General features: G+C 42.0%; 1 protein-coding gene across 1 annotated transcript in view; it reads right to left on the reverse strand.

The window, feature by feature from the left end:
• Positions 1-15,206, reverse strand: part of LOC133022565 (voltage-dependent T-type calcium channel subunit alpha-1H-like) — a 48,478-nt gene that overhangs the window by 14,567 nt on the left and 18,705 nt on the right. The window contains exons 9-18 of the mRNA XM_061089392.1: positions 12,922-13,298; positions 8,357-8,508; positions 7,717-7,902; positions 7,327-7,444; positions 6,042-6,197; positions 5,206-5,293; positions 4,120-4,310; positions 1,723-2,019; positions 1,417-1,517; positions 991-1,114 (exon numbers count right to left, since the gene is read on the reverse strand). Of these exons, the coding sequence (XP_060945375.1) occupies positions 991-1,114; positions 1,417-1,517; positions 1,723-2,019; positions 4,120-4,310; positions 5,206-5,293; positions 6,042-6,197; positions 7,327-7,444; positions 7,717-7,902; positions 8,357-8,508; positions 12,922-13,298 (1,790 nt within the window). The remainder of the gene's footprint in view (positions 1-990; positions 1,115-1,416; positions 1,518-1,722; positions 2,020-4,119; positions 4,311-5,205; positions 5,294-6,041; positions 6,198-7,326; positions 7,445-7,716; positions 7,903-8,356; positions 8,509-12,921; positions 13,299-15,206) is intronic.

Here is a 15,206-nt window from a genome sequence, read left to right on the forward strand (position 1 = left end):
GTTTGGAACTCGGCTGCAGAGATTTGCTTCCTTTTGGCCTCTAGGGAATTATTCTCAGTGTCCAATTCATTCTGGCAGCTGCTGGTGTTAATGTCCACTTTAACAGTGATGAGGACATCTCACTCTTTTTCGTGTCTGGTCTATTTTTGCTGGAGCGATCCATATGTCTGCAGTAAATGTGCCTATATTTGTCAAACATTGACATTAATATCATACTGCACATAATAAGTCCATCTGTGGTTCTTATACTTGTCAAGGAGGTTAGGTTTTCTGTCCTGTTAGTTGGTTAGTTTGTCAGCAGGATTATGCAAAAAGTACAAAACAATTCTGTAAATTAAGTGGATGACACCACCATCAAAAGCACAAGATGGGATATTTTATTTTCATTTTTATACGATATGAGGAAGTGGAGACATGTTGTGGATCTTTATATAGAGACAATATTTATATATCCATCTCGCTGTGTTTGTCTCAGATTCCTCGACCTACCTTTTCCATTCCCTCCATCCACTCAGCTTTCTATCTCCTCCCTTTAGCTCATCCCTTCCCACATCCTTTCATCCTCCTCTTCCCTCCATCCCTCATCCCTTCTTATTCAGTCCAGTGCGTACGTCTCTAAAATCTAGGTACTGTCTGGGTGGGGTGGGGTATGAGGGGGCTTAATCAGCTCAGGTGGAATTAGACCTGAGACACAATCCCCACACTGAGTCTCGTTCCACCTGCACTTCAACACTTCCTCTCAGACACATCTTCACCTCTGCCCTTTCCCTCAACAACCTTTAAATCCCATATTGCTGTAGCGTAGTGACTAGCACTTTCCAAAAGGAATGAAAATGCATCAAAACCACATACAAAGAAATAAGAAATGCATTTTCAGTTCAAAATTACAACCATTAAGTACAGGTTAAGTCTGGGGTCAGGCATGTTGTTACAGAGGAAATGCATGATGCTAATTAGTACAACATGTGAATCCATGTGTGTGTTGTCTACCATGCTGTGCGGCTGGATGTCTGGTCTCTCCAGTGCGATGGTGATGCAATTAAGGAAGATGAAGAGGAGGACGACGTGATCGAACATCTTGTGACCTATGACCTTCTGACACCACACCCTGAACCTGAGGAAGAGACACAAACAGGAGGAGGGAGCGTCAGGGTTGGTAATTATAACACATCCCCGACACCTCTCATTATAATGTGTCTGTTTACACTCGGTCAGGTTTAATTGATAAAAGTGAAAATTGAAGACTGAGCCTATCGCTGCAACCTTCACACCTCCACTGTGAATTATCACACACGCTGGGATTTGAGTCACCTAGGCCAATCAGGAGAGTAACGGGGGGACTCTGTGTGTGTGTGTGTGTGTGTGTTTGTGTGCGTGTGTGTGTGTGTGTGTGTGTGTGTGTGTGTGTGTGTGTACCGGTTTTGTGGAGAAAACACATAGAGGGACCACTCTACATGCTCCAGACACCACTGAGGCTGATATGGCTCCAGGATCTTCTTCACCTTCTTACATATACTCTGGAAGGAACACAAACACACACACACACACACACACACACAAACACACACACACACACACAGTTGTTAACTCAGTTAACAAGAGTTTTTGAACTTGTGAACATGCAAAATACATTTTCCTTGTCACGTGAACATAATTCATAAAACCAGCCTAATCTATATTTTGTCCATTGTATATACATAAAACAAACGCCCAGGGATTCACCTCTTCGACCTCGTCCTCATCATGATCACCGTGGTATTGCGTCGTCAGGGGGGGGTCGTCGTAGTTGTCGGCGAGTCGGAAGGTGGTGCCGTTGCAGTCGGGCGTGTGAAGCATGGGCACCTGCAGGTAGTCGGCCTGGTCCAGGGACTGCTCCCTGCTGCTGAAGTTGGAGTTGGAGTGTGTGTCGGACAGCAGCGACTCCATCTCCCCCGACTGGCTCCTGCGGTGGAGGCTGGGGGCTCGACTGATGCTCGTCCAGCTGGAGCGACGGCTCTCCGGCCCGCTGTCCCACATAGTCTGCGAGGACAGTTTGAAACAACAGCAACACATAGTGGGATTTCTTAAGGATTTTTCAAATGCATATAAAGTTTTATTCTTACTTCACATCATATGTGATATGTGTTAATATAAACCATATTGATATTATATATCATTTTATACAATAATATTGTCTTTTGCACACTCTGTCTACATATTCTTACACTCATAGTATATTATATTATCTATTGTATAGTCAAATACTTATATTTATACCTCTACTATATATCATATCATATTATATCATACTCTCTGTATATTCTTTGTATATATAAGTCTATATACACATATTTATACATGTGTACATGTTATTATTATTATTATATTTACTATTATTATTATATATACTGTTGCGGCCATTATTACTATGTACTGCTATTATATTGGTATAACTACTATCATATATAACTATATATTATGTTATATTATATACTATATATACTGTACTATTTTTATATACTGTCCAACAATAACATTACCATCATATCATCAGTACTATTACCATCATCTTGCCACTGCACCTTATCTACCTATTTATCTTGTGTTTCTGTTTTTATTCTTTCTACCTCAATATTTTTTTATTTTATTCTATTGCATTGTATTTTATTGTATTCAAATATACCGGCTGCTATGACGACTTAATTTCCCTTCGGGGATGAATAAAGTAATCTATCTATCTATCTATCTATCTATCTATCTATCTATCTATCTATCTATCTATCTATCTATCTATCTATCTATCTATCTATCTATCTATCTATCTATCTATCTATCTATCTATCTATCTATCTATCTATCTATCTATCTATCTATCTATCTATCTATCTATCTATCTATCTATCTATCTATCTATCTATCTATCTATCTATCTATCTATCTTTACAAAATAAAGGTGTAAATGAGGCTGTTTCGAGAGGAATTTGAATCTCTGGGCTTGCAGACACGTGGATAACACCACAGGAGCAGTACGGAGGCTTTAGTTTTTTACATTTGAAGAAGTGGTCGCCAGTTACTTCAATTGTATTGGATTCGGCTGCAACACAGATTACCCCTGAAACTCCGAGAGGGTTTTGTGGACTCAAGCACTTCACCCACTCCGTTGGCATAGTGACAGGAGGGTAAAGGAAAAGCTTTTTAAGAAAAACTCAAATGTTTCAGAGTCGCAGAAATCTAGCGATGGAGAGAGGAAGAACAAATATTTATCTGTGCTTAAGATTTACAATGTGTTGTGTGAATCCAGATCCAGAGAGGATGACAGTTTAATGCACCTGCATAACTCTGCAAGCAAAGGTAAAACTGTGAATCAACCCACGCACCTGAAAGAGAGAAACCTCACAACATCATCTCCAGCCACTCAGACATCCACAGCTGGAGTCTTAAAAACACTACGAGTCTATGTCCCTGGTTTCCCTAAATCAAGTTCTCATTTTGGCCAAAATTGACAACAAACCGCTAATGACTGCAGAGGGTGGGAATGCAAATGCTTGGTGCATGCCAGTGGTCTTCAAATTGTTGGACCCAAACAGAAACAGACCCATGAAAAAAGTCATATGAGCCCAATTAGCACAAGTTAACTTTCAAACAAATAGATCCGATTCAAAGGGACGTCGGGACTGGATTCCAGAGAGAAACCAACAGGACACCAGCAGCGGCTGCAGCAGGAGGAGGTTTTATCTCTGCGCTGCACAGATTTCACTGCGTCACACCTCAGGAAACACGTTTCCTCCCGTCATCATTCTGACAGAAGAACATGATCCGAGCTGTTGGATGCACTCGACGTGTTCAGTGCAGTTGTGCGTGTCACACATTTGTGAAGGAAGAGACACACACCTACTGAAATGAATCCATTTCTACACACACATGTTGTGTCAAAAGTTATATTATACTCACACTTCACAACTCAGTCTGTTATGGAGGAAAGACAAACTGAAAAAGTGTCTCCTTCTAATCAAATTTGAATCACAGCTCAGCCTGGATTGATCTTTTACAATATATTCAAACATCCTCTGTCTGACTGCTTCACTAAATCAACATAATGACAGTTAATGTGTTAATATGAGTAAAATGACGACGGCTCACCGGTGATCTTTGCTCCGGGTTGTAGATATCCATGGAGGTCATGCTCGCCCGCCGCGATTGGCCGTTATTTATGGTGGGCGTGGCTGCTGTGTGCGTGATGACGGGCAGAGACGGAGCAGTGAGGTGGGGCATGGAGGCCTTTGGGTTCAGGAGGCCGTTGGGACTCAGCATCATTGACTGGATCTTGAGCTCTGCACACACACACACACACACACACACACACACACACTCACACACACACACACACACACACACACACACACACACACACACACACAGACATACAAACAGAGACAGAGAGGTCATGCCCACAGTTGTTTGTTCTTGGAATTTGAGGATTAGACGTGATGAGCATTTGGAAATTTGCTGTTAAAAATGGAGAATTCCTGCCAATTCTTCAGCCATGAAAACTTTACAAACACATGAATAAATAAAACATGTAAATAAACTATTATTACATAGGCTACTAATGATTAACAACATTTAGAGACTAGAATTTCCATGAAACCTGATAGAAAGCTGCAGTTTGGGTCAAGGAGGAACTAGATTTTGGGGCAGATATGGATCAGGGGGCAGATCCAGGATAATATATAATCCACCTTTATTTAACATTGTGAGATAATAATTCATGCATCTCGATTAAATTAATCCAGCATGTTTAGGGGACTGACATCTATTTGTTTGGTGCATTTAAACGTGAAAGGATTTCCATGAAACCTGTTGGAACAATGGGACGTGGGCCAAGACACAAGCCATTACACTTTGGCTTGGATCCAGACGAAGGGGCGGTTCAAAGGGTTTTCTTTTTATCACTTTCTTTAACATTGTGGGATAGAACGTTTTTTCCCAACTTAATAATTCATAGAGACATATTTAAAGACAGATATCTACGATTGTGTGAAATTTGGTGTCGCTTGACTGAATTTAAGTCGGCTCTCGGGCCTTGGATCAGGTCTCCGCTCCACTGAGAGACGCTCTGATTACAGACTGGAAAGGTTATTCCGACTACCAAGAGGAAAATCTCCCTTCGAGGTGACTGCAGGGGAGTTTGCATTTCCGTGTCGGAGATGATTTAGGAGTTTGTACCTGCAGCGTACAACTCTCTCAACTTCTCCTCGTCCTCAAACGAGAGCGACTGTCTCTCGTCATCTGCCTCCGATCTGTTGGCATCACCCTAAAACACACACACACACACACACACACATTAGGGTCACCACCATCATCATAATCTCCACTGTCATCATCTTCATCATCACCTTCGTTTAGTCACTCTTTGGTGACTGTTGTTAAAGTGAATAATGGGATGGAGGGACTGAGAGACAAAGAGCGGGAGGCAGAAGGGTGGAGGGGATCTCCAGTGCTCTCTAGTTGAGTTATGTGCATGGCTTTGGCAGCGATCTCCTGTAGTCACGCCAATAAAGCTTTACTGAATTTAATTAAAATTCACGCCAGAAAGATGGAGGCAGACGGCTTTGGCAAAGGGTATTTGTGTGTGTGTGCATGTGTGTGTATGTGTGTGTGTGTGTGTTTGATAGCGAAAGAGAGAGCGAGCAAGTGCTCTCTGATGCTGGAGATAAAAGATGAAAACTAAACAACAAAAGCTCACCAACTGTGAATGGCAGGCGATATCAAACACATCCCTACCCTGGAGAGAGAGAGAGTGTGCGTGTGTGCTTTGTGTGTGTGTTTGTGTGAGCGTGAGAAAGAGAGGAAAGCGGATAGAAAGCAAGAATAACTGAGAAACAAAACGGGAGAAAAAAAGAGTGGTGGAAAGAGTGAAAGGAGAAACCACACAGGCCGGATGGAGGAGATTATTCTCTTGTAGGAGCTTTGGTATCATCAGCACGACAGAGCTCAATTAGTCCTGTTCCCTCCGACTCGCTCCCTGAGCGGCTCAAACAAAACTGCATCGTTGCCCTTACCTCGGCTTGAAAGCCCTCAACCAATATGGCCACGAGCAGGTTGAAGAGGACGTAGTTGCCAAAGGTCATGAGGGCGACAAAGTAGAGGGCGGCCAGCGGCGTGGTGGAGGCCATCCCGTTATAGAGCACGGCGTTCCAGTCCTCCTGGGTGAGGATCTGCAGGGGGGGGGGGGGGGGGAGAGCGAGAGGAGGAAGTCAGACACAAAATGGACTGGAAATCCAAACCTTCTTTCAAAAATCTGCTGTAAGTAGCAGAGCCAGACCAATATATCTGTTGGGCAATCAATTGGTTGATATGAGCCTTTCACAGAAATATGAGTTTCTGCATTTGTTTGCTTTGTTTACAGCTTGTGTAATAATGCTTATTTTCTTAATTGATCTTCTATATTAATTTTTTTTGTGTTTTTCTTTATATTTTTACTTATGTAAGTTATAGTTTATAAATGTCAATTCTCAATCCACCAGTGTTGGGATGTAACTAAGTACATTTACTTAGTTATTGTACCTCTATCCATTTTTGATGTGTCAGTACTTTATTTAAGTAGATGTATCTTCAGGTTCTTTTGACTTTTACTATACTACATATACAGTATCAGCAAATATCTGTACTTTCTTCTCCACTGCATTTTTTATAACGCACATGTTTCTTAAAAGTAATCAATAGCGGGAGGGGAGATAGTTGATTGATCCAATCGGAACCGGCGACTAACATTAGACCCCGCCCCCTTCAACAAGAGTCAAGAGAGAGCGGCACTTTTACTGTTCAGTCAAACGAGAACATTTTTGTTTATTTATTTGTACTTTAACTCAAGTAAATGTTTGATATATAGATATATATACAGTGGGTGATATATCAGTATGAGAAGTTTTTCACTCCTAAATATTGGTATCCACATCTGTCCTTTAAAAATCCATGCCAGTCGGTATAATCAGAAGAAGAATAAGAGCGTATTCTATATCTCATTGTCAGCTGAACAGTAATGATGCTCATCAGTGTTAAACGAGCTCCTGTGGAGCGCGGGTTTCATTTCTCCTCCCTGTGAAGTGTATCTTCTTAGCTGCCACCTGGGAGAGGTTTTATATGTTTTAGAAAAATGGAGCATCAGCGTTTCCAAATTGGAGCAAATGAAGTAATGGATGAGATCGTCAGCACGAGTGCCAGTGACAGCAGCAGCATTTAAAAATCAAATGTGTCGATTGGGACGATTCGTTTAAGCTGAATATTCTCTGTGTATTTGCTGAGCGCTCGTTCACGTCTGATTGTATTTGTGTGTTTCTCTCTCACCTGAAACACGGTGACAGTCGCCCAGAGCAGAGAGTCGAAGTTCTTTCTGTCGGGTAAAGTGTCTCCACTGTCCTGCTGCAAACCGAATTTACAGCCAAACAGATGCATCCCTAAGATACTGCAACACACACACAAACACACACACACACACACACACACACAAAACAACAAAAAATGCATTGCCTTCATTAGATGGTAATATAATATGGTTACTGTGCAACAAGATACGGTGTGAATAATTGTGTTTGTGTGAAAGTTGATGATACACCTCTAATATGTCCCGATTATAATTTTGTGTAAGGAATAATCAACCCTAATTAAATTCAAGAAAAAAAGCTTGAGTCTTACCCTGCAGCGATGCCTTCGGAGAAAGAAGCAAACACACCGTACCTGAATATGAATATGAAGAGCATCAGCAACATGCAGAACGTGGCCACGTTGTCCATGGTCTTCATCAGCACCACCAGCTGCCTCCTCAGGGCCGGAAGGAACCGGACCAGCTTCAGAATTCTCATTAGGCGGAAGGTACGCAGCACCGATAAGCCTCCCTCCGCCTCCCCCACAATCTCCCACACACTAAAACACACACAGATGACAAGCAGATTATAAACACAAAGCTTGATTCAACACACAATAAAGCAAACCAAGTCGGGGGATCAGCTGTAAGTCTCTCTAAGTCAGCGTCGCTATCGTCCTGGAAAAGCCTCCCTTCCAGGTAGAGAAGGTGCTAAAGGCCCTTTTCTCGTGACATGTGGCAACGGAAAACAGGAAACGGGCGAATGCTGTCGAGAGCTTAGCTGGAGGAAGGTGAGAGCAGTAAACAAGCCGAGCCTTCAAGTGCAGAAATACATAATTCAGCTTGTAGTACTACATAATGGAGGGAATGCAGGCCTGCTGCTTGGACCGGGAGTGCAACTGCCTTCAGTACGAGAGGCTGTGACAGCTGCTGACTCAGGTCTTTTCAAAATGACTGAGGACAGATTTCCAAATTTTTTTTTGGGGGGGGTGGTAAACACAAGGACAAACACACCTGATGATGACGATGACGCTGTCGAAGCCGTTGTACGGGTTCTTGACGTAGCCGAAGAGGCCGAGAGCCATGAGCTTCAGCAGCATCTCCAGACTGAAGAGGCTGGTGAACACCATGTTACTGATCTCCAGAATATCCGTGAGCTCCTGAGGCTGAGAGGGGGGGGGGCAAAGTTTGTTGAGAGAGAGAGAGAAGAGATTGATGCGCAGAGACGGACAAGCACAGAGGGAATGAACAAGTAAACAGACTGAGAGAGCAGAGCACTGCGAACTCAGTGTGTTGGGAGTTTATAAAGTACTACTCAGAGGTGCTGTTATTGGAACCTGTCTTTAATATACACAGAGGAGCTGCCCCATAAATGAAGGTGTGGTTTTACCAGTCTATGGTTTTTACCCACTTCAGTATTGATGTGCATGAACGTGCGTCGGAATAATCTGAAAAAATGTGTCACCGACTCAAGTCAGAACTCGGAAAGTCTTTAAACTAGGGCTGGGCAAGTTAACCCGTTTTAATCGAGTAAACTCAAGTGATGAGTTAACTCGATTAATTATTTTATCTCGCATTAACTCAGGTTTGATTATTTATTGTTTTATTGTGAAAGTCAGGCTTTTATTTTGTGAAAGTCTGTTGCTGACTGCTGCGGAACCGGAAAAAAGAAAATAATTGGCGGATAAACAACCATGGATAAGGGTACGGAGCTTTTACATAACCATTTTCATTTAAAAGTTCTTCCAGACGGCGGAGTCGACAGAACCACTGCCAAGGTGAATTTTCTTATCACCGGAGTACTTCCAGTCTAAAATATCACCTAAATGCAAAACACACAGTTGATATCAGCAAATCACTCAACGAAACAGCGAGCGGAGCGAGGCTTCGGCAGACTACGTTAGACGCAGGGAGGAGTATACATTTTTCATAACGAAGAGGATAACATTAATGCCCTGGCAGTGGCATTGAGCTTTAATTTTGTATTTGCTTTGATAACATTGTTAAGTTGAGATTTACACTGAATATTTTATTTAACTGCTATTGTATTAAATGCTGATGTTAAAAGTGTTTGCACAACAAATGTTATGGCACTTTTGTTCATATGGCAGAACATTGAAAATAAAATTGCGCTATACACTACTTTTTAATTCATTATTGGATTTTGCGTATACAAATGCGATTAATCGTGATTAATCAGGGAAATCATGCGATTAATCGCGATTAAAACTTTTAATCATTGCCCAGCCCTACTTTAAACATTTGTTGACATAATCACTCTTTCTTTCACAGTCACCTCTAAACAGCAGCTTTTGATGTGAACAAATGTTTTAAAACATTATTTGCGTCCGTCACATCTGATCCTTTTTCTTTGCTTTTCGTGAAAATATTAATATTAAGGTGTGGTTTGTTTACAGCATACGTGTTTTTTTCCACATTCTGACTCAACACATCGGAAAACAAAGGCGTCACCACTCGGGAAATCTATAGATGCACACTTGACATTATTGATATGACTTTAATCAATTCTTCTCAAACTGAGGGGATTGCAAACATGACTGGGAGGAAAGTTTTGCCCATCGGATTTGAGTTGATCTGAATCATAAGAAAATAACTGTTGTGTTAAAGATTCAAGAATAATTTATTGAGGATTTATTCAGACCCCAGGTTTAGTTTAACATTTAACATTTCTTCACTGCCTACGTGGCGGAGAATTTGATCTACAGTCAGAAACTCCAGGAGGTTTCTACACCAGCCAAGGAATGTTCCCGCATATCAGTCCTGTAAAACAGCTCAGTGTCGGTTTCTTACACTTCAGGATTTGTAGGAGATATAAAGTGTTCATTAGGGAGTTGGAGATGGAAGGATGGTTTTGTTGCTGCTGCATGGAGCCAAGTGAGCTGCTTCTAGTCCAAATCAAATCAAGCAGTTTGGACATATTTATTTTATTAAGTGTCTAATTCCTACAACTCTAATTGATGCAAATAGAAAAACATTCAACTTGGTTTGTTCTGTCTTTAATTTCCCCGATTATTACTCCTGTCAGTTTGACTACAATCGATGATAGTTGGTGCGGATCTGGATCAGAATTTTCTTTTCACTTTCTTTGACATTGTTTCTCACAGGGAGTAATTCATGGATATCGATGGAAAATCTGGCATATTAAGGGAAGTGATATCTGTGAGTGTGGGATATTTGGTGCAGCTTGATTGAATTTATCGAGACAGTGAGGCCTTGGTGGAAGCTGAAAGCCATTCTAGTCTTTATTATTATTATCATTTATAGTTTTATAATAAGCCATTAAAGGTTTTCTGATTCCGAAGTGGGGCATTAAAGAAAATGTCTAAGAATAACTGAGTTGAGGGAGTTTTTAACCTTGTTCTGTTACTCGATCATCAGATTTATCACCTTTAACTTTACCTCAGGGTCTTAGAGAAAAAAAAAACATGACCAAAAACAATATAGATTCACATGAATCACTGCCTCATTTATATCTGTTATAGTTTTCATGGGAAGTCTATATAAGCAAACATGCTGTTTATATACTTACTTCTTTATTTGTGAACGATTAAACAAAGGTCAATCTATCAATCTATCTATCTATCTATCTATCTATCTATCTATCTATCTATCTATCTATCTATCTATCTATCTATCTATCTATCTATCTATCTATCTATCTATCTATCTATCTATCTATCTATCTATCTATCTATCTATCTATCTATCTATCTACCTACCTACCTACCTACCTACCTACCTACCTACCTACCTACCTACCTACCTACCTACCTACCTACCTATCTATCTATCTATCTATCTATCTATCTATCTATCTATCTATCTATCTATCTATCTATCTATCTATCTATCTATCTATCTATCTATCTATCTATCTATCTATCTATCTATCTATCTCTCTATCTATCTACCTACCTACCTATCATCTATCTATCTATCTATCTATCTATCTATCTATCTATCTATCTATCTATCTATCTATCTATCTATCTATCTATCTATCTATCTATCTATCTATCTATCTATCTATCTATCTATCTATCTATCTATCTATCTATCTACCTACTTCCTACCTACCTACCTACCTACCTACCTACCTACCTACCTACCTACCTACCTACCTACCTACCTACCTACCTACCTATCTATCTATCTATCTATCTATCTATCTATCTATCTATCTATCTATCTATCTATCTATCTATCTATCTATCTATCTATCTATCTATCTATCTATCTATCTATCTATCTATCTATCTATCTATCTATCTATCTATCTATCTATCTATCTATCTATCATTAAGACAAACCTAGAATGTAAAAGCTCAGGTTGGGGTTAAGGGCCAAAGCGAAAAGAAACCGAATCTAAAAGGCAAGAAAACTGGATGACTTTTAAATTATCATTCTTTTTACAGACAAAGCATTTTAATCTTTAAGAGCACAAATAACAAGGTGTTGAAGCTGATGTTAACCAGGGTTAATATATTATCAACAGCCTGTTGTCTGATTAAGTCTCACACAGCTTTTTGTCGCTGCCCTGTTGTTGAACAGAACCTATTTCATTAAAAACACAGAAAGGTCCTCTCCATCATGGCGCTGGGTGAAATGTCTTTATTAACGAGAACACAACCACTGTGGTTTACTCCGCTCGACTTGTAAAGAAGCGAAGCTGTGAGAACAAGGCGCCGAGAGTCTGAGCATGCTCGGTGACATCTGCCTGACACAGCGCTGCTCTCCTGAGATCACACACGAGTCTCTGAGGTGTTGGAACTAAACCGCACTCATCACGTTCACTGAAACGTTGGAACGTGGCCCGCTGACTCTGTGCAGCTCCTATTTGTATTTAAATGTCTTTGGATGGAAATATACGTTTCTGTAGCACAGAGGGGGAAAGGGACCAATATGAGGCTTTGGCTGCACATTCTGTACGTGATTATATTCATTCATATTGCTTCATTGTTGGTTCTAGTCTCCTCTGGGTTTTTACTTATACTATAAAAAGGCTAAATAGGTCTGGCTTTATCCTTTCACATTAGTCATTTAAGAATCTAAGGCCATCTTGATCTGTCATATTGTTTGGGAAATGGGCCAAATGCAATCTGCCCGTCTCCCACCCACGGTCTACCGCTGCCTTTCAGCCAATCACAGTGTCGGATCGGTCCTCCTCCTCCTCCTCCTCCTCTTCCTCCTCCTCCTCCTCGCTCGCTTCTCGCTCGCTTCACTCGCTCTGCCCCGTCTTTACGCCGCTCGTTCTCTCTCCTGTCCCAGGGTCACGCTTTAATTAACACTTCAGGTCTTATGAGTTTCTCCATCTCCTGATACATGTGTGCACACCTACACAGGGCCTCACACACACACACACACACACACACACGGATACACACCCAGCGATCCCATATGCGCTCGCTGTAAGTGTTGATTGGGGGGGTGAGCTTATTGACTCCAACCACATCCAGTGATTAGCACATCCATTTTCAATCAAACCCGTCATCACAATCAATCTGCTGGGGGGGCAGGCACATAGCCGGGCACGTGTCCATCCAAACACGCAGACCTACCTGTTCGTGGTACTCGATGCCCATCGACAGCGTGTTAATGAGGATGGCAATCATGATCCCCCTGTTGAAGTATCTGCTGGCGACAATGACTTCCAGTTTGTTGCTGAAGCCGGCCCAGCAGCGCTCCAGCAGCCTCCTCTTTGGCTCCAACACCTGAACATCAGCGCGGCGGGGGCTGCTACACTGGCACGGGCTGTCACTGTGACACGGGCTGTTGCCAGGGCACGAGTTGCCGTGCCCGAGCTGCTGGTCCTCGGGCTGCTCGTTAACATGTTCGCCGTCGCCGAGGTGATTGGAGTAGATGCAGTAGGGACACGACGAGGGATCCCCCGGGACTTCGCCTGGCAGCGTTAAGGCAGGATGCCCAGAGCACCCACCTGGATAGGGGGGGGGGGGGTGACACACACAAAACCATAGGTGAAACCAGAGATTGATGACTGTGTGTGTTGGAGTTGCTGTGGGAAGACACTGTGTCACTCAAGATATCCAGAAGCTCGGTAAAGGAGAGCGCCGTCATTTCATTTCTGGGAGACAAGAATTCAATAATATGGAAGATACTGTGCAGTTGGGACACTTTTGTGCAGAGGGGGAGTTCTTTTATTAGAACAGAAGCGTGTTAGTGCGTGTGTGTGTGTGTGTGTGTGTGTGTGTGTGTGTCTGTGTGTGATGGGGGGTTGGGGATGTGGAGTGAAGTGGGAGTAAGATTTCAGTGGAATTCATTAGCAGGCAGCTCGGGAGGAATCGTCCAACAACAAAGACTAAACGAGCTCATACTCGTCATCGCAGTTACAACGAATTCATGTTTCACTGGAGACTGATGTAGTAAATGTGATCCCGTATCCCTGTGATGTGTGTGTGTGTGTGTCTGTGTGTAGATAATGTGTCCTGCTAGGAAACTATGAGCAGGCAGAGGCTGCAAAAGGCAAAACACAGAGATAATACACGGCTGTGGCTCATGAAGTGGAGCGGGTCGTCCACTAACCAGAGGGTCAGCGGTTTGATCCCAGCCTCCCCCCATTCCACGTGCCTGTAAGTGTCCTGGGGCAGGATCCTGTGCCGGCTGTTTGTGTGAGTGATGTGTGATAGAGAGAGTGCTGCACATCGATGCATTGTGTGTGTGTGTGTGTGTGTGAATGGGTGAGCGGCTGTAAAGCACTTCGGTCGCTGTATAAATACAGAGCATTCACCACTTTAGAGGTGTGACTCTCATCCATTCTGACCCGTGATTCTGAGTGTGTGTGTGATTCAACACGATAAATAATTACTGTCACTTATAAGTATGGAACGTTTCCCAGGGTTAAATGCTGTTCTATGTATCTTTACAATGCTTTGAGCTCAGTGCCACAACAATGAAAAACGTCTTTCACCAGTTTTCATGTTCATTTCACATCTGATGCAGAGACACGTCTACTGATATCTGTGAAAATATCTTCAGTAACCTGTCATGAAAATACATCTCTCTCCCTCAGTTTGCAGAAAATCTCACACAAAGGAGAAAATCTGATCACACAGTCATATTTTAACTCAACTGTCTGGAGACACTTCAACCTTTAAGGCTTGAATAATGAGTCTTATCTGAGCATCGTGCTCTAATCTGACACTTTCTCCCTTAGATCTATGGTGCTGTAAAGTGTGGTGACATTTGGCTGATCTTTGCCAAAGCATCGGAGCTTATGGAGGATGCAGCTGTTGTACGTACAGTGAACCTTCTCTTTGTTTCACACATCGCTTCTCCTCTTCTCCATCCTTGCGGTCCACACATTCCACAGAACTACGACACCCTTGAGTGTGATCTTTGTAAAGGACGCTCAGATGTGTTGCCGTGGTGATAATAACCTGGATGGATCACAGTCTGGTGTTCTGTTTGCTTTGTGTCAGGAGTAAAAGCTTGTAAATGAGGGGGGGGGCACTTTGCTGTCCCCAGCAATAAAATGAAAAGCATCTACAGGACGATGCAAAACATACATGAGCTGTTTACACCCTAGTTAGTCAATGCTTATATCATCAACTTCATTCCAACCATATGACTGTAAATTATTTGTCATTCTATATAAGCTTTGTGTGGTGTCTATAACCGTGTAGGATGCTGAGATACCTCAAAATATGCGTTTTTCATTATGGTATTTCTGTGACTTATCATGCTATCACATAGAGAGAATGGTTTTCCTGATCAATAAAAGCTTTATGTTGTGTCTCTGGCCCTATTACATCTGAGAAAATGTCTTTTTCCTAATCATGTTTTTGTTTAGCTCGACATTTCATCGATCAGGTCCAAAAGTCTATCA

This window comes from Limanda limanda, chromosome 2 (assembly GCF_963576545.1).
Source record: "Limanda limanda chromosome 2, fLimLim1.1, whole genome shotgun sequence".
NCBI classification, from domain to species: domain Eukaryota; kingdom Metazoa; phylum Chordata; class Actinopteri; order Pleuronectiformes; family Pleuronectidae; genus Limanda; species Limanda limanda.